At 42.1% G+C, this 24,931-nt stretch overlaps 1 protein-coding gene across 1 annotated transcript; it reads right to left on the reverse strand.

Moving 5' to 3' along the window:
* Positions 1-206: 206 nt before the first annotated feature.
* Positions 207-24,293, reverse strand: yoy6 (ZK652.6). The gene is given in 7 exon segments (NM_001165309.1): positions 207-1,891; positions 7,282-7,570; positions 7,956-8,133; positions 8,280-8,381; positions 8,707-8,846; positions 9,035-9,202; positions 24,129-24,293. Coding segments are annotated over 7 exon segments (1,182 nt in total). The 5' UTR covers positions 24,145-24,293; the 3' UTR covers positions 207-1,602.
* Positions 24,294-24,931: the final 638 nt, after the last annotated feature.

The raw sequence follows: 24,931 nt of genomic DNA on the forward strand, positions 1-24,931 counted from the left end.
ATACACTTTTCACAATTATGTGCAGACCATAACCAAACTGTACTGGGTAAGGGTTTGTTACATTTCTTTTCACATTGTCCTTTCCAGCACGGTTCCGGGAACTATGGTGGCTGCGCAACCAGTACAGCTTGGTACAGCTCAGCAGTGTGAAAAACCCTATACCGTAGCCGAATAACACGTCATCATACAGATCAAGAGGGAGGTGCTTCGTTTCATCAAAAGCTGTGCGCAGTTTATTGTAGTATTCTAAATTTACATTAAAAAAAAACAAAGTCTGCCCATGTCCTAGAACCATTATGAAAGTTAACGCACAAATTCAATATACATCTCATTGTATTTTACATAGAGTATAAGAGTATAGGCATGGAGGCGGCATGATTCATTACAAGGCTTATTAGAATCAGAGAGAGAGAGAAAAAAAAAAAGAATAAATAGAAGGTGCTATCTTCAGCTGAAAAACAAAATCTGAACGTATCTTTTCTTTTTTATAAGTGGAACAAAAAACAATGCCTGCAATGTGGAGTCCCGAGCTCCCCTTCCTCAACAAGGAGAAGAAATACAAATTAATGTAGGGAGGGAGTCTGGGCCTACAGAAGCAGAGAGATGGCAGAGGAGCAGAGTTGAGTGCGATCGATGAGAATGGGAGAGACTAGTTCTTCTGTACAGGTGCATAAAGTAGAAACTACATCTGGTGGTTACACACCGCTTATCACTAAAACATCTAGGAAAAATGTCAGAGGCAAGATCTTGTTTTTCTGCTCCTAGTACTGTATTATTTTATCATCTGCTAAGTAAATGCAGACGTCTTGAGTTGACTTTAGTGCAGCAAGTTGTTATATTCAGACGATGGTGTCACAGAGAGGGAAGGACAAACCGGAGCTGAGAGACAAACACATTGCATTGTTTTCTTTTTAAAAGCTACAACAGATTCCAATATGTTGCTTTTTTTCTATTAAAAATAAAAAAGTTGTAAAAGTTCCTAAACTTTTCAGCATGTCAGTTTTTTGGTGATATTAAATTTTTCGGAAAAACTCAAATCATGTAACCCTTTTAAAACGGTTGAAGATAAAAAGCTTTGGGATATTTTTTATTTTTTTTTAGCTTTTTAATGACGATAAGGTCATTAAAAGTCATGCACGCTGCAAAGAACCTCATGCAGTAGTTATGGTAAACCATTCAAGCACTTTATTAGTTAAGTCATAAATACACACAGCAGCTTCATCAGAGGGTGTCTGATCCCTCTTCAGTTTTTGAATGTGGAGTATTTATAAGGACCCTTTTGCATGAGAACAGGAAGCAGAGGTCTGCCACGGCTACCTAATGCTGACCTGCTAAAGAAAAATTATGTGATTATCAACTTTTTATATATATTTATATATTTATTTTCTCTCCATCGCTCGCTCAGCGCTGCGCACTCATCCACTTGCACTTTCCCCAATCGCTCCCACTCTCCTTTTTTATGGTTGTACACAATGTAACAAAGGTGACAGACCTGAAAGTACAATCACCAAAAAACAAACCAAAATACAGCCTGCTGCCCCACCCACCCATCACTGGCAGTGGCAGCACAGAGGACAAAGTCTGCGTGGTGCTGGGATATCATCAAAGAGGAGGCGGTGGAGGCTCCTTAGAGCTCCTCGAGCTGCTGCCGTAACCGCCTGTACCGCTCTCCTTGAGGTTGAGATTCTCCAGGGCCACGTCTAAAGGCATGATATCCACGCAGCCCATTGCCCCAAAGCTGGCGAAATCTCGCCGCTCGTCCTCGTCCGAGGAAGAGCTCTCCTCGCGCATCAGCGTGCTCAGCAGCAGCTCCTGAACAAACAGGCTGCGGTCGGCGCGCTCGCCCTCCAGCACCTGCCGCTCCGCCTCCGACATCTTGGGCTCGTTTAACCTGTAGCAGGACAAAGAGGGGAACTGGTTAGCACCAAGCAGAGGCAGGGATTACTGCAGTAGTGTTGTCATAATAGAATTTAGAGACTTTGATACCAAGGTTAGCATCACGATACTCGACCCCACGACAAAAAAAGCGGGGAGAAATGATTTTCCCACACTTTTTTTAATAGAAAAACAAAATTGAATGTTCTAAGTCCACATTGCTTTTTAGGTATAGGAAAAATCGAGCAACAACACGTACCATGTGGACCGAGGTGATGGAAGACTGATTGATGGAGCTGTGGAGAGAACGTGGCTGCCTTTTCAATGGGCGAGTTAGTTTTACATGGCCCAGTTTGCTCATTTTAGACCTTTCCATTGGTCCTTAGGTTAAATCTCCATGCAAAACATACTCCACCAATATTACATCTGCGAACTACTATGACAGAAACCAAAAAGATAATATGAAATTAAGTCCATAATCTGTCCTCCGTAAATTTGTTGACGTTTCTGCAAATAATAATTTGCACACTAATAAAGCAGCTCAATGTTTGCGTGTCAGCATTTTTTTCCTACAACAATCGAGAAACGCAAGGCAGGATTAAATAAGGAATCATCGTGTAATGCGAGCACCCACGTCCTGGGGTTGAGGATGGATGGAATGAAACATTTAGGACAAGGAAATGAGGAAATGTGAGCACTTCCAAGTTGTTAGCATTTTAAAAGCCGTGTAGTGTATGCCCAGCATTACTTGTAGAATCGCAATGCTCGGTAGTGGTCGACAACTTGACTTTGAGCCAATCAAAGAGCATGAACCTCCACGTGGGGGAGCAGACGGGAGTGACAAAAATAAAAATGGAAAAAGAGGGCACTTTTCCCGGTGTAATCCACCCCCAGTTCATCAGAATTGTTTTAATCAAAACAAAGCTGCATAATGCACCTTTTTTCTAGCGCAAGTCTTTATTTTTACTAAGCTAGCTATCTAGCATGATGAAGAAATAATCATTCTCCATTCTCTCATACTGTCAGTGCCAGTTCGCTTACTAGCTAACGTTAGCGTCACCATATGCAGTAGCACGTGCTAGCTCGCATCTACACTGACTCTTGGCTGCTTTATAATTTTTTTAATCCATTTTGATTTAATTATAATGGTGCTAGTTACCGACACTGAACAAAAATAAATGCAACATGCTACAATTTCAAAGATGCTTTACAGTTCATAGAAGGAAATCAGTCAATTGAAATAAACTCATTAGGCCCTAATCTATGGATTTCACATGACTGGGCAAGGGGGCAGCCATGAGCCTGGTCCACCGAACTGGGGAGTCAGGCCCAGCCAATCAGAATGAGTTTTCCCCCACAAAAGGGCATTATTACAGACAGAAATAGTCCTGAGTACCCCCCTCCCCCTCCTCAGGGGAAGAAGCCGGATGTGGAGGTCCTGGGCTGGCGGGGTTACAAGTTGTCTGCAGTTGGGAGGCGGCTTATGGTAGAGAAATTAAAATGGGACCAACACTTTATGTTGTGTTTATATTTTTGTTCAGTATAGTTGTTGATACTAGCCAGATGGCCACAAGGGCTTACTAACAATTCTAGCTAACTAGCAACAACATTTGCACAGCTTGCTATTTAGCTATCAGTTTTCTAACGCTGGCAAAATACAAAACAAGCTACTGCCACCTTGTGGTCTGGAGTATTTATTTCATCTGTGGTTAAACGGCTGTGTGAACAACAAAAAGTTAGCACCCCTACCCAGTGTCGGCAGTTAAGTACCTATAGATATTAAGACTTCTTGGAGTGTCTCTAACCCTTTAAAGAGGCATCGTCCTACTTGAGATGTCGAATTCTCTCTCTCAAATGACATACTTCAGAAAAAATGAATAATTAATAGGCAATGCTGAAGGATAAAGCAATGACTTGCATTTCTAAATTATATTACACAGCATTTTAAAATACATATAATAGCCAAATATAGCCTATTAGTAGCTGAATATAGCGAGAAGCATGCCAGGGGTGTCAAACTCATTCCACGGAGGGTCGAGTGTCTGCAGGTTTTAGTTTTTTCCTTTCAATTAAGACCTAGACAACCAGGTGAGTGAAGTTCCTTACTAATTAGTGACCTGAATTCATCAATCAAGCACAAGGGTGGAGTGAAAACAGGCAGACACTCGGCCCTCAGCGGAAGGAGTTTGTCACGTGCTATATGCCCTGCATGAAAAAATACGAATAAAATCACACCATGTCCGGGCCATTAGAAATTCTGTTTTTGCCATTAGAGTTTTGGCCAGTGAGAAAAAAATAATATTTGCATTTGATCCTGTGATGGAGTTTGCAGAACAAATGGCCACTGGATTGATGCAAATAATCAGGATTCTGCCAGGTAGACACAGCCTACTTTGTAGTTAACTTTTAATTGAGAATGTTTTTGGGAAAGCCTTCACATCTACCCGAAGACAGTTATCATTAGCATCGCTAATGGTAGTCCCAATTGTGTACAGTCATTTACATAGAAAAAAAACTAAAGTCTCACCTGTCACAAATATTGAATAAAATTATATTGGAACTTACTCTGACGATTGTCTGTGGGGTTGGGCCATCAGTGGGTTAAACATTTGAGACAAAATTTCCACAAAAATGTATTATTAAACCGACTTCAAAACGCGGGTCTCCAGATTAGTTTGCTCGTGACCTAAAACGTGTGGACAAGACAAAGTATAGTGTATTCAGAACCCTTGACTTTTTCCACGTCGTAAAAGTTCCAGCCTTATTCTAAAATTGATTAAATAGTTTTTTTCCCCCTCATAAATCCACACACACACACAATACCCCATAATGACCAAGCAAAAACAGGTTTAGATGTTTCGGCAAATGTATTAAAAATATTTTTATATAAAAAAAAAAGACATTTTCATAAGTATTCAGACCTTTTACTCAGTACTTTGTTGAAGCACCTTTGGCAGCAATTACAGCCTTGAGTCCTCTTGGGTATGACGCTACAAGCTTAGCACACCTGTATTTGGGGAGTTTCTCCCATTTTTCTCTGCAGATCCTCTCAAGCTCTGTCAGGTTGGAGGGGAGCATCGCTGCACAGCTATTTTCAGGTCTCTTCAGAGATGTTCGGTCGGGTTCAAGTCCAGGCACTGGCTGGGCAACTCAAGGACATTCAGAGATTTGTCTCAAAGCCACTCTTGTATTGTCTTGGCTGTGTGCTTAGGATTGTTGTCCTAATGGAAGGTGAACCTTCACCCCAGTCTGAGGTCCTGAGAGCTCTGGAGCAGATTTTCATCAAGGATCTCTCTGTACTTTGTTCCGTTCATATTTCCCTCGACCCTGACTAGTCTCCCAGTCCCTGCTGCTGAAAAACATCCCCACAGCATGATGCTGCCAACAACATGCTTCACCATAAGGATGGTGCCAGGTTTCCTCCAGAAGTGACGCTTGCCATTCAGGCCAAACAGTTCAATCTTGGTTTCATCAGAACAAATAATATTTTTTCTCATGATCTGAGTTTGCCTTTTGGCAAACTCCAAGCAGGCTGTTATGTGCCTTTTACTGAGGAGTGGCTTCCGTCTGGCCACTACCATAAAGGCCTGATTGGTGGAGTGCTGCAAAGATGGTTGTCCTTCTGGAAGGTTCTACCATCTCCACAGAGGAACTCTGGAGCGCTCTAAGTGAGGTTCTTGGGTCACCACCCTGACCAAGGCCCTTCTCCCCCAATTGGTCAGTTTGGCTGGGCGCCAGCTCTAGGAAGAGTCTTGGTGGTTACAAACTTCTTCCATTTAAGAATCATTGAGGCCACTGTGTTCTTGGGGACCTCAATGCTGGCATTTTTTGGTACACTTCCCCTGATCTGTGTCGACACAATTCTGTCTCGGAGCTCTACAGACAATTCCTTCGACCTCATAGCTTGGTTTTTGCTCTGACATGCACTGTCAACTGTGGGACCTTATCTAGACAGGTGTGTGCCTTTCCAAATCATGTCCAATCAATTTAATTTACCACAGGTGAACTCCAATCAAGTTGTAGAAACATTTCAAGGATGATCAATGGAAACAGGATGCACCTGAGCTCAATTTCAAGTCTCATAGCAAAGGGTCTGAATACTTATGTAAGTAAGGTAATTCCATTTTTTAAATATTTAATACATTATCAAAAATGTCTAAACCTGTGTTCGCTTTGGCATTATGGGGTGTTGTGTGTAGATTGAGCATAAAAAAAAATGTAATCCATTTTATAATAAGTCTAAAGTAACAAAATGTGAATATTTTCCGCATGCACACAAACCGAAGTCCTGCAGGTGTTTACTATGGCTGGGAATTGGCAGGGACCTCACAATACGATATTATCATGATACTTAGGTATGTAATGCGATTTTCACGATTCTATATGTATTGGAATTCCATACTGCAAATTTATTGCGATTGACGTTCCAAACATATCGCACATTTTAGGTTTGCTGCAGCGAGACAAAGAGCATGAAAAAACGAGTTTGATCAGTCAGGGAAATAAGAGCTGGAAACATGACTAGCTATTTAAAAAGATGTAGAACAAGCTATAGGATGAAATGTACTGGCGTTTTGGTAAGTCAAATCAATACTCGGAAGTCAAATATCGATATAATTCTGTCCCAAAACTACTATCAATTTTTTCTCCGATCACTAGTGTTTACATGGTTTTGCACATGTGCCAGGTATACAAATTACAACGGCAGTACCGGCGCTCTAAAAAGTCAGGCGAATAATACTTTCCAGTGGATATAAGGTCTCAAATTTCGACCCACTGAAGGACCAACAGAATCTGTAGAGTAAGTTCAAATTTAATTTTATTCAACATTCTGGCTTGTAAGGACACTTTCCAAGTTGCTGCAGGCTTTATACCAAGAACTGGTATCACAGTCTGATTTATTCGGCAACGCTAACGGATACACAAAGTGGTGAACACGCGCACCACACACAAAAAACGGGCATTCCCATGCCGTCGCCTCTTCAGAAAGTTGCAGGGAATACGAATCACTGATGCATTCTGTTTATGCCTTATGATAAACTCTTTCATTTGATAAACAATTGGTTGATTTCCAAACGTGAGACATTCGATAGAAGAACCAAAACGAACAGAATTCTAGTACCAAACTGTTTTTCATGTTGTAGTATCGAAAAAGGGTAGTAGGGGAGGAGACCTGTGAGTCTATGGGTGTGGAGAGAACAAGAGGAGGGAGACTCGGTGGGAGATACCATGCAAGGGCGGAGGGGACAGAGCAGATCCTGCCACTCGGGGCATTCAACGCCTGGGGCCTGATAGCAGTAACAGCGAACAGTGTGTGTGTACAGAGCCTTCCATTTAGAATAGTCAAGTAAAAAATTATTTTTAAAAGCCTCTGTTCACATGTACACCTCAGAGGGACCAACTCACCGTGTGAGCAGGAACTGAGAGCTGTGGGAGGCCATGGGGTTGCTCTCAGCCACGCCAGCCGAGTTGGCGACGGCGCTGGGCGGGGGGATGGTGGCGCTGATGTTGCCGCCGGGATTGGAGCGTCGCGTGGTGTTCCTGGCCGTCTCCAGCTGTTGCCGGGCCGCCTGGGCCTGCTGGCGCTCCAGCTGCAACTGCATCTGTAACTGCTGCAGCTGAGATGCGGACGGGCCCGACGAGTTGAGCTGGCCGCCCGCCGAGCGCCGCACGCCCGACAGCTGAGACAACAGCTCTGTGGGAGGAGAGATGAAGAAGTGTGTTCTGAGTTTCTTCTAGTGAGATTAATAGTTTACAACTAGGCTCCAGTAGAGACAGGTGAATGTGATACAGTAAGATTGTCACAGAAAAGAGGCACGGCGCTATGACTGTGGGTTATACTTCATACGAGATCATGGCCATAGCCATTACGTCTCATGAGACGTAATGGCTATGGCCCTGATCTCGTATGAAGATAACCACTGAAGTCAACATTCAAGTGACTCCAGTACACCAGAAGTGAACACAGATCAGGGAGTAAAGAGCAGACAACCAGATTCTCTATCAATCTCAAATGGGAAAGACCCTCCTTGTCGTTAACTATACAGACAGAGACTGGTCAGACCAGGTGCACTGCTCACCTGCTATGGGGTCCATGGCTTCCCTGTTACTGGGTGAGTACGAGGAGCTCTGTGAGGAGGAGAGCCCCCCGGTGGAGCTGCTAGTAAAGTGCATGTTGGTCCTGCGTGCCCTGGGACCGCCCAGCCCGCGACCGGGGTGGAACATCCGACGCACGTGCCGGACGCCGCTGGACTCATCGTAAACCAGGCAGGTTAAGGAGCAGAGTTGAAAGGGTTCGCAAGTACTTGGAATAATCATAAATAATACACACCCCGCCCACAATGGTGTACACACGCGCAGAAGCAGACACACGCAGACAGAGAACAGCTGCATTAAAAAGATATTAAATCTCTAGGTGCTCTGTGTTCTAGTGTGAGATGAGCAGCAAAGTCGTCGGTCACATGATTGGGGTCCCCGCCCGGCAACGCAGCACATATTGGACAGATCTGAAATAAAGCAAGCGGTAAACACCCTCTGGATATATTCAACTGACCACTCAAGTTATTGACAAGCATCAGTTGTAAAATAATCATTTGTGAATTGTGTTAATGCGTCCATGAGCCCTGGAATCTAAGCTGGATGTATGAGGTCATTGGCTACAATCTTTCCCATAGATTTTTAGAGGAGGACGTAAACGCCAAAACATTCTATTGAAACCAATGGAGGACACTTTTTTTTTTTAAACAAAAGGGCAACAGAGCTAGACTGGGGGAACGGTCCTTCCCATCTTAGTAAAGCTAGATGAAACACTAGGATGATGTGTCCACTCACCACCTCTGTGGAGGTCTCTGTATGCTCTGAGGCGACATGCTCCTGTAGGGATGTCTCTGTGTATCCCATTTTACCACAGTAAGGACAAGAAAAGCTCTGGGGCTGCTCTACTGAGAAGGCCTCACCGCCGTAATACAGGTCTGCAAAGAAAACAATCCATCTTTAGAGTCACTGTTATCATCATAACACAAACGGTTTACATAAAATACAATTAGGGCAAGGTGTTTTTCCTGACCAAGAACTCCAAGCCCTGCTTGGGCCACGTGGTTCAGGAAAAAACTCCTGTTATAAATGTCAAATGTTTCATCTACGCAGCAAATGTCCTTACCAAAGTCTACCCTGGTTAATATACACTGCATGGCGTGTTCTGTCGTGTGTCTCGTTGTGGTGGCGCCGCTCTCGTAGCACGACGCGCACAGGTCGTAGTCGTAGCAAATTAAACACTTGTACCGGCGCCCTCTGAAGTTCCCTTTTAAACACGCGTCACAGCTCACACCTGCAAAACAAGGGGGGAGGACTGAATGTCAACATACAGGCTAATTGCATACCTGATAGCGTGGTCTAGTGGAGTAGGCCTACGACCAGAGTGAGAGAGGAGGAGAGAGGGAGAGAAAAAGATAGTACAATCTGCTCCTAGGCTGGCTGATACTCAACAGCACGTCTTTGGCACTGACACTAATCCACAAATGCCAACCGAGAAGACAATCCACCTAAAAGTCAGCAGCAAGTCATTAAGGTATGCCAGTGTGTGTGTACCTGGCTGGCACTGAATAATAGTGCCCCATCTTATCTGCTCTTAGGCATTTGTATGTCATTTTTTCCCCCCCATTTGTTGCCCGGGCTTTATATTACAATGTAATAAACTAAGCAGGCCTAAAGAGCAAAAAGACAGACAAAAGAGATGATCTGGAGAACATAAACAGAGCACGTAGACGAAGTGAAAATAAAAGAACAATTTTAAAAAAGACACACCATTGTCCGCTTCCTGTCCCTTTGTGCCCTTTGTCATCATCTCATAACGCCTGTCTGAAGGAGGAAATGATCTAAACTGCTATAACCACCACCTTCACTTTGTTACTACTGCTTTTATCATACAATTTCACCACTGTTATAAAGCCAAGGCATTTACCACATAGGCCTATCACTCCTTAGGCAACTGACAAAACTGATACAAAAGTGTAGGAAGTGAAAAAGGAAAAGGTTAGGCTATGCCGCTGTTCCTTGCTCACATACAGTCAGACATGTATGAGAACTTCTATACAGATTGGTCATTCAATTGTCTGGATTCTCAACATTTTCAATTTGAGAATATGCCCTTGCTCTGTGATGACGACAACAGCAGCTGACTTCCCCATCCTTTGATGACAATCAAGCGCTGATGGAAAATGGTACCAAATGAATTACACCCCTTGCTACACTACTCCGAGGCCAGGGGCCTCATTTATAACCGTTGCACACATTTTATACTAAATATCTGCGGGCGCTATTCCTGAAATGACTACATATGCATGTTTCCTGTTATAAATCAGACCTGTCGTAAAACTGTGCGCGCGTGAACGAGCATTATAACGCCGCCTGAATAACGTCCATCATTCACCTTTCATGGTTACAATAATCCCCCTTTTTGCTGAATACTTTGGAAGTATTGGAATTAGGCCAAAACAGAATATCTAAAGGAAATACCAATAGCGAACATGATCAAATGTGTTGGCAGATTTATTTTTTATTTTTTTGCAGTGACATTCGCTGTTTCTGAAATACGAAAACAATTGCACATTGCTGTGAACCTCTAAACATATAATTTAATTCAATAATGTTTTTGCATTTACTTTCTCCTGAACCTAAATATGCTGCACTGCCCGCGAATTCTTAAATATTGTCTACTCTGGATTTTTATTTTTTACTGTAATAGGTCTACTTACAGTTGTAGCCTACAATTTAACGCTAAAAATATCAACTGTCTGTTCACCTGTTAAACTATACTATATGTTATAAATCCCTTTCAGATGAATAGAGAAAACATTCAATGATAATAGCCTATCTAATAGGCCCAATTAAATGAGACGAGCATGCTAATTTGTTGTATGGCTACTCCGAATATGAACTCATCGTGGCTAGAAAAGGTGCAACGGTTATGATATATTTAGGTTTAAATGAAATAGTGTCTTGGCTACTCGAGAAATTTGACATTACAGTATTCAGACGTAGCCTACAAAATGTCAATGGGAAAGGAGAACCGTCTGTTCTACCGTTAAACTGTGTTTAGCATCACATAGAGCAAAATACTTTAAATACCGGTAGCTTATCTATTTACTGCTGTGAAGTGGGTCCAATTAAACCAGAGATGTTAGGATAGGCTACCATTCGTCCCTTGTTGAAGGCCTATAGGCTATTTCACGAGTATGAAACCATCACAGTCAGAAAAGGTGAGGAATTTTAATTGGAAATAGATGAATACAAAAGATAAAATAAATAGTTTCTCACGAACAGCAAATTATTGCATCTTATTATATTTAGCTACATGTTGTTTTTTTGTTATGTATAAGTCATCATTTATTCCCCATTTGCACTCTCATTTGCCTTCTTGCAAAGCAATACTTCAACCACTAGAAACTGTACGTATGCATGATCTAAAGTTTGTGGGAGGATAACCACATTCTCAGGTCAAGTTCAGTTTTTATAAATGCCAACTTTTGCGTGAAAACTGGTGCACGCATGTTTTGGGGCATATTTTGTACGTACGCAATCGTTTATAAATGAGGCCTGTTGCAAAACGTTGCTTTTCTCAAGCAATTTACCCAATAGAAAATCTCGTTACACTTGCAAAACGGTGTCTTTCACACCACAGAACGACGGTTTGTGCCATCATTCTGTTACCAAACTTTGTACCTGCACTGTTCAAGTAAAATGTTAAAGTAATTGACATTTTTTTCAAACTTTGCAATCATTGGTTTCAGTGTCACTCCTACTGTGGAATTGTCCCTATGCAATGCTTGTCTGGACTCCGGATAAAAGTAGCCTGGGTACCAGTCTTTTTAGCTAACATTCCACTCCTGTCATTTGCCAAAGAGGCTGCTGGCCTTTCCGCAATCTCAATATGCAGCCGGGATTTACGGCACAGTTGCTGATTGGTAGACGGAAAAGCTGCTGTGTTGTTCAATGTACATGTAGCCAAGTAAAAAAAATCCCAACCTAAGGTTCGCAATACTCCCACGTAGGGAAATAGAGCCTGCGAGAAGAGCCCTGTGGCTTCAGACTATTCGGTGTGGGACGCCGTGTTCAAGTAGGCTACACGTAGCTATGTGTGTAGAAAACATATTACAGGTCAGACATTTAACGCCACTCACTACTTGTAGCTGTATAGTCCATTTGTGTTGTTGGTCTAGGCTAACTTAACGTTCCAGTCAGTAGCCCTACAATATTACGTTTTTCTAAGTAGTAAGAACGCTAGGGAGCAGGACATTTTTTAAAGTAATCTTTAGACATGTTGTACTTTTCTTAATGTAGTTTTGTAATTGACTAAAACAAATAAATAGATTACAAGAAAAATGTCATTTTAAAAAGAAAAGTTTTGGCTGTGAGCCAATGGGGTAATCTAAGCAACAACAGGTTGATTTCCCCACAGGTAGGTAGGGTCGCAACATTCTATCTAATACCGACTGTGTGAATACCGTTACAACCTGCTGCAGTCATTCCCTTGTGAGAAGGTAGTGTCAATGCAAGATCACGTTGTTCAAAGTGGCTTGAGAGGCCTCCGTAATGAGAGAGAAACAATGATACAGAAAATATTAGCCTACAAGATTAAAATCGAGCTACGTTTGCATCCCATATTTTTATTTATTTAATTTATTTAACTAGACAAGTCGGTTAAGAACAAATTCTTATTTACAATGACGGCCTACCCCGGACGACGCTGGGCCAATTGTGCGCCGCCCTATGGGACTCCCAATTACAGCCGGATGTGATTCAGCCTGGACTCAAACCAGGGACTGTAGTGACGCCTCTTTCACAGAGATGAAACGCCTTAGACCGCTGTGCCACTCGGCAGTCCATTAATGGGGAAAGTAATGTAAAACTGGCACCTGTTGTCATTCCTCGCACATATGCTGATTATCATGACTCCTCTCTTATTAAAAAGTGGAACTGACAGCATTTTAGCAACTTGAAATCTTATTAAAATCCGTTCAGTCACCCCCCCAGGAAGAATGACACTTTCCTTCTTCTGACAAGCAAGCACTTACATATGGTCATTTTCATAAATTCATAGAAAGTTTGGTTATGTCATATAGTAAGGCATTTCTGAAAATTCTATAGCAATATAAAATGGGAAAGCGGCCGTGTGTTTGAACAATTAATAGACACTGCAGTAAATAAAACTGCAACTGAAGTGGAATTAACCGATGCGAGTGCATCAGTCTAATTTCATAAAGTAGATGACTGTTGACTCATTTATACTTGCTTCTGTGTCCTATTCAGCCCGCGGGCCTGATGTTTGACGGTGCATCCCAAATGGGTGGCAGCAGCAAACAATGTACCAGGTCAGCTGATCTCAATAGTTTTGGGACTACCAAGACATGTATTGGTGAATTTTACACAATGGGTGGGTCTAATCCTGGACGCTGATTGCGTAGCCGGAGGTCTATTCCACAAGTTACCACCGGCTAAAGCTATGACGTTGAAATGCCAATTTACTCTGTTCCATCTCACTGCGGAATCCACGGTCTCCTCAGCCCAGCCAGACAATTTATAAACTTGATCTCCACTGTAAAAAGTATCTAGACATTATTCCCCAATTCTTTTAGACTAGCAATTGGTTTTCAATAGCGTAGATGTGTATAAACCTTGTTGTTAGTCTCTGACATTTGCAACACTGTTTCAATACCATAGCAATGAATGTGCAGGGGTCGGGACAAGAAAAACAGACAGGCAGCTTTTCTCAGCCAATCGAAATCATTAATCAGCATAACCTTTATGGGTATATACAAAGACATATCAATAGAAAACAGTTAAAATGAAAAGAAATGCAGCTAGTTTGCAGTCTTTCCATCTTCAGTTTGAAGTGATTGTGTTAGCTATATTTTTGCCTAGCTCCTCTGAACAAGTGTCTTGACGAGAGACCACATTTTCGATGCCAGGTGAAATCGCTCATCATTAGCTCATTGTTATAGATAAGGTTGCAAAGGGTCGGAAACTTTCCGGAATTTTTCCATGGGAAGTTAACCTGTTTGGGCTAGGGGGCAGTATTGAGAATTTTGGAAAAAATATGTGCCCATTTTTAACTGCCTCCTACACCAACTCAGAAGCTAGAATATGCATATTATTGTTCAGGTTTGGATAGAAAACACCCTAAAGTTTCTAAAACTGTTTGAATGGTGTCTGTGAGTATAACAGAACTCCTATGGCAGGCAAAAACCTGACAAGGTTTCATGCAGGAAGTGGCCTGTCTGACAAGGAGTCGTGCGTCTTGCATCTGTTTATTGAAGAGTAAGGATCTTAGCTGTAACGTGACAATTCCCAGGGCTCCAATAGGCTCTCAGAACCCGGGAAAAACCTGAACGATGACGAGGCAGCCTCTGGCTGAAACAGATTATCGCCTTATCCAAGTGGCCGATCAGAGGACCATTGAATGAGGCGCGTGCACGATTCGCCCCCGTGGAGAAATTTCATTCGGCTGTTTAGCTTATTGCAGATTCCCGGTCGGAATATTATCGCTTTTCTACGAGATAAATGGCATAAAAATTGGTTTTAAACAGCGGTTGACATGCTTCGAAGTACGGTAATGGAATATTTAGACATTTTTTGTCACGCCATGCGCGCGACCGTTATTTACCATTCGTATAGTGTCTAGAACGCACGAACAAAACAGAGGATATTTGGATATAACGATGGATTATTTGGGACCAAACCTACATTTGTTATTGAAGTAGAAGTCCTGGGAGTGCATTCTGACGAAGAACAGGAAAGGTAAGAACATTTTCCTTATAGGAAATAGGATTTTGGTGAAGGCTAATCTTGCCGGGTGTCTAAATAGCTAGCCGTGATGGCTGGGCTATGTACTTAGAATATTGCAAAATGTGCTTCATCCGAAAAGCTATTTTAAAATCGGACATATCGAGTGCATAGAGGAGTACTGTATCTATAATTCTTAAAATAATTGTTATGCTTTTTGTGAACGTTTATCGTGAGTAATTTAGCAAACTGTTAGTAAATTCCCCGGAAGTTTGCGGGGAGTATGCTTTTTCTGAACGTCACATGCTAATGTAAAAAGCTGTTTTTTGATATAAATATGAACTTGATTGAACAGACATGCATGTATTGTATAACATAATGTCCTAGGTGTGTCATCTGATGAAGATCATAAAAGGTTAGTGCTGCATTTAGCTGTGGTTTGGGTTTTTGTGACATTATACGCTAGCTTGAAAAATGGGTGTCTGATTATTTCTGGCTGGGCACTCTCCTGACATAATCTAATGTTTTGCTTTCGTTGTAAAGCCTTTTTGAAATCGGACAGTGTGGTTAGATTAAGGAGAGTCTTGTCTTTAAATAGCTGTAAAATAGTCATATGTTTGAGAAATTGAAGTAATAGTATTTCAAACGATTCAAAAATCGCGCCACTGAATTCAGGTGGCTGTTACGTAGGTGGGACGAATTCGTCCCGCCTTGCCCATAGAGGTTAAGCCTGGGAATTTGGGGAATTTTGCTTAAATTCATCAAAAGGGTTAGCTTATAACAGTGAACCTTTTTTGTGGGATACACATAAGGCAATTGTAGGTCTTACGGCATATTTTGGTTAACCTGTTAGGGCTAGGGGGCAGTATTGACACGGCCGGATAAAAAACATACCCGATTTAATCTGGTTACTACTCCTGCCCAGTAACTAGAATATGCATATAATTATTGGCTTTGGATAGAAAACACCCTAAAGTTTCTAAAACTGTTTGAATGGTGTCTGTGAGTATAACAGAACTCATATGGCAGGCCAAAACCTGAGAAGATTCCATGCAGGAAGTGGCCTGTCTGACAAGTTGTGTTTCATCTTGGCTCTTTTTATTGAAGACTGAGGATCTTTGCAATAACGTGACACTTCCTACGGCTCCCATAGGCTCTCAGAGCCCGGGAAAAAGCTGAACGATATCGAGGCAGGCTCTGGCTGAAACACTTTATCGCTTTTGGCAAGTGGCCGATCAGAGTACTATGGGCTTAGGCGCGTGCCCGAGTCGACCGAATGCTTTATTTTCTTTCGTCTGTTTACCTAAACGCAGATTCCCGGTCGGAATATTATTGCTTTTTTATGAGAAAAATGGCATAAAAATTTATTTTAAACAGCGGTTGACATGCTTCGAAGTACGGTAATGGAATATTTAGAATTTTTTTGTCACGAATTGCGCCATGCTCGTCACCCTTATTTACCCTTTCGGATAGTGTCTTGAACGCACAAACAAATGCCGCTGTTTGGATATAACTATGGATTATTTTGAACCAAACCAACATTTGTTATTGAAGTAGAAGTCCTGGGAGTGCATTCTGACGAAGACAGCAAAGGTAATAACATTTTTATGAACTTCATTGAACAAAACATGCATGTATTGTATAACATAATGTCCTAGGGTTGTCATCTGATGAAGATCATCATTTCTGGCTGGGTACTCTGCTGACATAATCTAATGTTTTGCTTTCGTTGTAAAGCCTTTTTGAAATCGGACAGTGTGGTTAGATTAACGAGAGTCTTATCTTTAAAATGGTGTAAAATAGTCATATGTTTGAAAAATTGAAGTTTTTGCATTTTTGAGGAATTTGAATAACGCGCCACGGGATTACACTGGCTGTTGAGTAGGTGAGACGCAAGCCCATAGAGGTTAAACTATCCCCAATTCAACAGAATTGCAACCCTCTGCATGCACAGTGCATTCTTCCATCACATGTGCCATGCACTCTTCCATCACATGTACAGCTGATTCTCAAGATCTTGCACACTAATGAGCCCACACTAGCACACTGTCTGAGCCAAGGACTACATGCTTTCTGTTTTGATTACAATACTGGGTGGAATTAATATCTTTTTTATAACATACATGATTTCTTGTTAACTAGTAGCCTACAGTAAAGTGTTTTTAAATCATTTCTAACAATTTCTGCTAGCTAGTTTTTGCTACCATGTGGGTTTTAGCTTACTTGAGCCTGCTAACTGAGGAGTGTTAATTCACCTGTTTCCATACATGTTTCATTTTAAAATATACACTGCTCAAAAAAATAAAGGGAACACTTAAACAACACAATGTAACTCCAAGTCAATCACACTTCTGTGAAATCAAACTGTCCACTTAGGAAGCAACACTGATTGACAATAAATTTCACATGCTGTTGTGCAAATGGAATAGACAACAGGTGGAAATTATAGGCAATTAGCAAGACACCCCCAATAAAGGAGTGGTTCTGCAGGTGGGGACCACAGACCACTTCTCAGTTCCTATGCTTCCTGGCTGATGTTTTGGTCACTTTTGAATGCTGGCGGTGCTTTCACTCTAGTGGTAGCATGAGACGGAGTCTACAACACACACAAGTGGCTCAGGTAGTGCAGCTCATCCAGGATGGCACATCAATGCGAGCTGTGGCAAGAAGGTTTGCTGTGTCTGTCAGCGTAGTGTCCAGAGCATGGAGGCGCTACCAGGAGACAGGCCAGTACATCAGGAGACGTGGAGGAGGCCGTAGGAGGGCAACAACCCAGCAGCAGGACCGCTACCTCCGCCTTTGTGCAAGGAGGAGCAGGAGAAGCACTGAGTGCACGGCACATGTGATGGAAGAATGCACTGTGCATGCAGAGGGTTGCAATTCTGCCAGAGCCCTGCAAAATGACCTCCAGCAGGCCACAAATGTGCATGTGTCTGCTCAAACGGTCAGAAACAGACTCCATGAGGGTGGTATGAGGGCCCGACGTCCACAGGTGGGGGTTGTGCTTACAGCCCAACACCGTGCAGGACGTTTGGCATTTGCCAGAGAACACCAAGATTGGCAAATTCGCCACTGGCGCCCTGTGCTCTTCACAGATGAAAGCAGGTTCACACTGAGCACGTGACAGAGTCTGGAGACGCCGTGGAGAACGTTCTGCTGCCTGCAACATCCTCCAGCATGACCGGTTTGGCGGTGGGTCAGTCATGGTGTGGGGTGGCATTTCTTTGGGGGGCCGCACAGCCCTCCATGTGCTCGCCAGAGGTAGCCTGACTGCCATTAGGTACCGAGATGAGATCCTCAGACCCCTTGTGAGACCATATGCTGGTGCGGTTGGCCCTGGGTTCCTCCTAATGCAAGACAATGCTAGACCTCATGTGGCTGAAGTGTGTCAGCAGTTCCTGCAAGAGGAAGGCATTGATGCTATGGACTGGCCCGCCCGTTCCCCAGACCTGAATCCAATTGAGCACATCTGGGACATCATGTCTCGCTCCATCCACCAACGCCACGTTGCACCACAGACTGTCCAGGAGTTGGCGGATGCTTTAGTCCAGGTCTGGGAGGAGATCCCTCAGGAGACCATCCGCCACCTCATCAGGAGCATGCCCAGGCGTTGTAGGGAGGTCATACAGGCACGTGGAGGCCACACACACTACTGAGCCTCATTTTGACTTGTTTTAAGGACATTACATCAAAGTTGGATCAGCCTGTAGTGTGATTTTCCACTTTAATTTTGTGTGACTCCAAAACCAGACCTCCATGGGTTGATAAATTGGATTTCCATTGATTATTTTTGTGTGATTTTGTTGTCAGCACATTCAACTATGTAAAGAAAAAAGTATTTAACAAGATTTTTTCTTTCATTCAGATCTAGGATGTGTTGTTTAAGTGTTCCCTTTATTTTTTTGAGCAGTGTATATTTTACAAAGTAGTTGTTTAACTTCTTCGGTCTAGGTGGCAGTATTCGGAAGTTTGCATGAATGAGGTGCCCAAAGTAAACTGCCTGTTACTCAGGCCCAGAAGCTAGGATATGCATATAGTATTGGATTGAAAACACTCTAAAGTTTCCAAAACTGTTAAAATAATGTCTGAGTATAAGAGAATTGATATGGCAGGTGAAAACCCGAGGACAATCCATCCAGAATTTCTTTTTTTCCCCAGCTCACCACTGATTACAATGGCTGGGAATGGGAATGTAAAAGGAAGTCCTCCCAGATTGCAGTTCCTAGGGCTTCCACTAGATGTCAAGTCTTTAGAAAGAGTTTCAGGCTTGTTTTTTGAAAAATGAGCTAGAATTTGTAGTTTTTGTAAGTGACTCCCATTTTGGCTGTAACGTTTGTTGCGCGTTCTGGTGAGGGCGCGCATTTCATAATTTATCTCCGGTATTCTCTGTCTTAAATTTGATCGTTTATTTACATATTAGGGTACCTGAGGATTGATTAGGAATGTTGTTTGATATGTTTGGAAGAAGTTTATTGGTAACTTATGGGATTCATTTGTATGCATTTTGAACGAGGGAAACCGGTGGATTACTGAGTCAAGTGCGCCAATGAAAATACTTTTTTGGGATACAAAGAAGGACTTTATCGAACAAAAGGACCATTTGTTATGTAGCTGGGACCCTTGTGATTGCAACCAGATGAAGATCTTCAAAGGTAAATTATTTATTTTATCGCTATTTCTGACTTTCTTGACGCCTCGGCTTTGTTGGAAATGTATGTAATGCTTTTGTGTGCGGGGTGCTGTCCTCAGATAATTGCATGGTGTGCTTTCACCGTAAAGCCTTTTTGAAATCTGACAAAGCGGCTGGATTAACAAGTTACGCTTTTAAATGATGTATGACACTTGTATTTTCATGAATGTTTAATATTACGACTTCTGTAATTTCGCGCTCTGCAATTTCACCGGATGTTGTCGAGGTGGGATGCTTTATCCGTAAGAAGTTAATCTAACTGCTTAACTATTTATCTGTTCATGGAATTGTATTTGGATTTTTTATTCTAATCTTTACAAGAAAATGCCACGGGCACTATCTGATGTGTGGAAACATTTCATTGCAGCTAATGTAGAAGGAAAAGCTGTGTACATTTGCAAATACTGTGCCAAATCATATGTGAAGAATGCAACAAAGATGCAGAATCATCTGGCAAAGTGCATAAAGTTCCCTCAGCGCTCACAACAAGCAACCTCTGACAAAAGTCCCTTTACTTCTATTTGAGGTGAAAATGATGAATAAGACACCTTATCGATAGCAACAGCTCATGGTCCTCCTGGAATGAGAAGTTTTTTTTGACTCACTGGAGGAACGTAGTCAGAGAAATGCTGATGAATGTCTTGCTCGAGCTGTGTATGCAACTGGTTCACCTCTGATGCTCACAGGCAATGTGTATTGGAAGAGATTTCTGAATGGTCTTCACCCAGCATACACCCCTCCAACCAGACATCCTTTATCTACTAATTTCCTGGATGCAGAGTTCAACAGAGTTCAAGTGAAGGTCAAGCAAATCATAGAGAAAGCAGACTGTATTGCAATCATCTCTGGTGGGTGGTCAAATGTTCGTGGGCAAGGAATAATTAACTACATCATCTCCACCCCTCAACCAGTATTCTACAAGAGCACAGACACAAGGGACAACAGACACACCGGTCTCTACATTGCAAATGAGCTGATGGCAGTCATCAATGACCTTGGACCACAGAAGGTTTTTGCACTGGTGACATTCAATGCTCTGAACATGAAGGCTGCTTGGTCTAAAGTGGAGGAGTCCTACCCTCACATCACACCCATTGGCCGTGCTGCTCATGCATTGAATCTGCTTCTCAAGGATATCATGGCACTGAAAACAATGGATACACTCTACAAGAGAGCCAAGGAAATGGTTAGGTATGTGAAAGGTCATCAAGTTATAGCAGCACTCTACCTCACCAAGCAAAGTGAGAAGAATAAGAACACATTGTAGCTGCCCAGCAAGACCCGTTGGGGAGGGGAAGGAGTCTCTCCAAGAAATGGCCATATCACAGTCTGCCGATATGGACAGCCCCATCAAGAGGATCCTCCTGGATGATGTATTTTTGGAGAGAGTGGTAAGCAGCCTGAAATTCCTGAAACCTATAGCAGTAGCCATTGCACGGTTTGAGGGAGACAATGCCAACCTGTCCGATTTTCAGACTCTGCTTGCAGATGTAAGAGAAGAAATCCATACTGCCCTGCACTGTTGCTCCAAGCAGAGGAAACTGCAGTTCTGAAAAACATCAGAAAGCGTGAAGACTTCTGCCTGAAGCCCACACACGCCGCAGCGTACATGTTGGACCCCAAGTATGCTGGCAAGAGCATCCTGTCTGGTGTAGAGATCAACAAGGCCTATGGTGTCATCACTACCGTGTCTCACCACCTTGGCCTGGATGAGGGCAAGGTTCTTGGCAGTCTGGTGAAGTACACTTCCAAGCAAGGGCTTTGGGATGGAGATGCAATATGGCAGTCGTGCCATAATTTTACAGATGTATGTTGAAAGATTTTTGGGAGATGTGATGAATCATTCAATATTCTCTTTTGTTCAGTGAAATAATCCCATGTGAAGAGTCAACTCATTTAATTGAAGTTCAATTTCTAACTACATTGTTTTTGTTTTATTGGAAGGATGTAATAATTTGCAATTATGTCTACTTATAAGGTAAAATGTTTATGTTTCTGTCTCCATATGATACGTTACATTTATCCAATACAAAAAACATCTACATTTAAATGGTATTCATTTGCATATATTTCTGTTAATTCCCATATATTCCTGTTAATTCCCATGGAAAGTTTCCACCTCTGTATATTCCCCAAAATGTGCAATCCTAGTTATGGATGTATCGAAATAAGCTGTTTTCTAGTGACATTTAAACAAATGCAGCTACTTAGCTGTTATTCTGGCTGCACTGTTTGACATGACTGTACGTTGGCCGTAGTTGACTAGCTAGCAAGCAAGCAAGCAAGCAAGGGAAAAGAACGTTGCCAGCCGGTATGGCAATAGAACATCTAGAACGAACGACTGGGTTGCGTTCATAGACACAGAACAAATAGACTTAATGACTGGGTCGTGTCTCTGGCAACCAAACCGATATATATCTTGTGGATGGATGAAATAGTATGAAGAAAGTTTTGAATGAAAATATGTCAATCATTATTTGAACATTTTGGTAACCCATTGTATAATGTGATAATGCCCTCGAAGTCTGTGTTTTCGACTTCGTCTTCGGCCTAAGAACACCCGTGCCAACATATCATTCAAACACCGGCTTTACTGGCATCATCACTTAAATATTTATGTTTAACTGCATCCATCTATTCTGCCAACAATGCCTTACTGTATGTCATGGAATTTTGAGTCAAATAGAACCTATTTTTAAAACCTCTTATAAAGTTGGTTTTGAAGCATAAACTGGTCATTTATATTTGTGACTGATATGATTGCAGATATGAAACAAACAGACAAAGTAGTTAAAACACTGAGGAAATCAATAGTGACATATAGGGATATTATTTTACTATTTATTTTATTGTTTTGACAATATCGCAATATTATTTTTCTGCTAGTTGGCTGTACCTGCACCAAAACTCCAGTATTTTTCCCTCATAGCTTGTTCTCCATCTTTTTAAAATAGGGAGCCAATTTGTTTTCCTCACTTATTTCCATGACTGCTCAAAACTCGTTCTCTCATAGCTCTCTTGTCCCTCCGCAGCAGACATATGGTGAGAAATATGTTTGGACAATGAAATCGCAATACATATATAATTTAAATACATATCATATTGGCACCTAAGTATTGTGATAATATCGTATTGTGAGTTCCCAGGCAATTCACTTATTTTGAGCAACTAAAAAAATATATCTATTTGAGGGGGGGGAAAAAAGCACCTTGCAGGATATAAAATAGGCTATTCACAGTGAACTGGGAGAGAAGTTTGAATGGCGAGAGCTTCTGTGGTGATCACATTTGTAAAAATGTAATAAACAGGAATGCTGTTCTCCCAGCAACAGAATGTCCAATGTTTGAATGTTTCCAATCAAATATATGAATGAAGTTAGAACGTTTTCCCATCAATCTAATTTGCATAAACATTGTGATTGGATGATAGCTGTGAGGGTTATCAAATTTGTATTAAATCCTCTGATCTCCTAGAGCTCATTAATGATAGAATGTTCATATTTGAAGATTTCCCGAAAGGCCAGTCTCTTTTGCTAATGACAAGAGTGGACACGAGTGGAATGTAATAGCTGAACAGAGCCCAACCAGGCTAGGGATAAAGGTGTGCTGCCTAGAAAAACATCCTATTTGGAACCTCTATGTCATTTTGACATAGCTAGCCAATGCACCAATTCACTGACTTCATAACAGGCCTTCATAATATTTGCACAGATCCTCTGCAGCAGCCCAACTAAAATGAATTATTCTCCAAACCTCACCAGAAACGTGTCTAAAGTGAAAAATGATGATCCTTAGTTAGCTACAACGTTACCCTCATTTGAAAAAAGCCTGACCTGGCTAGTCATCCAGACCTAATATGGCACAAGTGAACAAATCTGTCTAGCAAGCCAGATAGAGAAGGCTAGCTATCAAACTGGTTGTTCTCCAAATCCGTGCTCTAACAGAGTTAACTTGGCTAACTAGCTGGCTAACCTTAGCTAACTTGTGTTAGCTAACTTCACTCTGCTTACAGTTACCTAGTTTGCTGTTATACGGTACTCTTCTGCTCCGATAACCCTAACTAGCTAGCTAACGTTAATGAGTTTAATTAGAATAGGTAGCTAACGTTAGATAATTGAGTGACCATAGACGAGCTAGCTAACTAGCTAGCTAGTTTAGCTAACTAGCTAGCTAGTTTAGCAAACTAGTTAGATACATGCCTAGGTTTGGCCCACTGTGACGGAGGGCCTCAAACTAACGATACCTTGATGACAGTGCATTCAATGACCAAACCTTGGTGACTGAGTATTTCAGCACGAAGTCGTTAACTAACTAGCTATGAAAACAATCTGTGGCCATACCAAAATATACCACGCATTCACCCTTCCATTCACCAAAGTCTGGACACTTTAAACTAGCTACTACTACTGTGTACAGCGTTGAAGAACGCTAGTTAGCTTGCTAGTTAACGTCCCAGCTAACTAGTTAGCAACCGTCGGACCATCATCAGTTTAGCTAGCTAGCGTTAGCACGCTAATTAGCATTAGCTAACTCGCTATAAGAAAATGCCCCTCACTAGAAGTATGACTTCTTTGAAACATGACTGTTAATGAATTCGAAGACTGTCGTTAAAGAAAAACTGCCTGGTTCCACCCAGTTATCAGGAGGTTGAGAAAAGGTTGAAAATTCATGGTGGCCGCCATCATGAGCCCTGTCCAATGCATTGCAATACAAAACATGGCATGTTAGCTAGCAAGCTTCAGTGCTCAGTCTGCGACGCTAAGGACGTCTATTTTTCCACTTACCCTCATGTCGGGACATCCTACAGACGATGACACAGCCCCCTCCTGGGGCTCCCAAGCACGGATCACGAGGAAAAGATACCGTTTTTGAGGGATAACCCTGGGACGCGATTTCTCTTTCCTATTTTCTCTTTAAGATGGATACTGAGCTTACAGTTCTCTGCTTCCCCCTCCCCGTCTGTCATGAAGAAGTACTGAGACAGAGCATTCGCAGTCTTCTGAATAAACACTAGGAGGCGCCCTTCGCAATAATGTATTTTGTGGTTGTTCAACAGAAGAGGGTAATTAAAAAAAAAAATTAACTGAGACAAGAAAGTTATTCACCCAAGCCCTGACTAGTTTGAAGTAAAAACAATAAAATACATCCCCAAGCTGCAGGATCCATGGATCATGCTCAGTGATCATGCCCATCACTCTTTCTCCACATCGACCTGTTACACTGGTGGCAGCAGTGGGATGGCCTTTGGAGGAGCTTACCGGTTTGCATTTAGGGCTTGGTGCAAATGCAAGGACGTTTCGAGAGAGAGGGGTAATTCTGTAGCATGGCATAGCATAGCTATGTGAGAATACTACTGCCTCTGCCCTCGAGGCCAGGGCTTTCGTGGCGCAGGGAGTAGTGCTCTCACCTTTGCACCACAGGATCCATAGATCCCCCTTACAGCTCACTCTCTCTCCACATTTACCTGTTACATACATTATACTTACACAACCATAGACACTGGTCAGTATAGGTGCATCCTCCAGTACTGGGCGATGGAGACCAATATCAATAAAACAATATGTTAAGGATACTGCCATTATTCTTT

This window comes from Salmo salar, chromosome 01 (genome assembly GCF_965601325.2).
Source record: "Salmo salar chromosome 01, fSalSal1, whole genome shotgun sequence".
In the NCBI taxonomy this organism is placed as follows: Eukaryota; Metazoa; Chordata; class Actinopteri; order Salmoniformes; family Salmonidae; genus Salmo; species Salmo salar.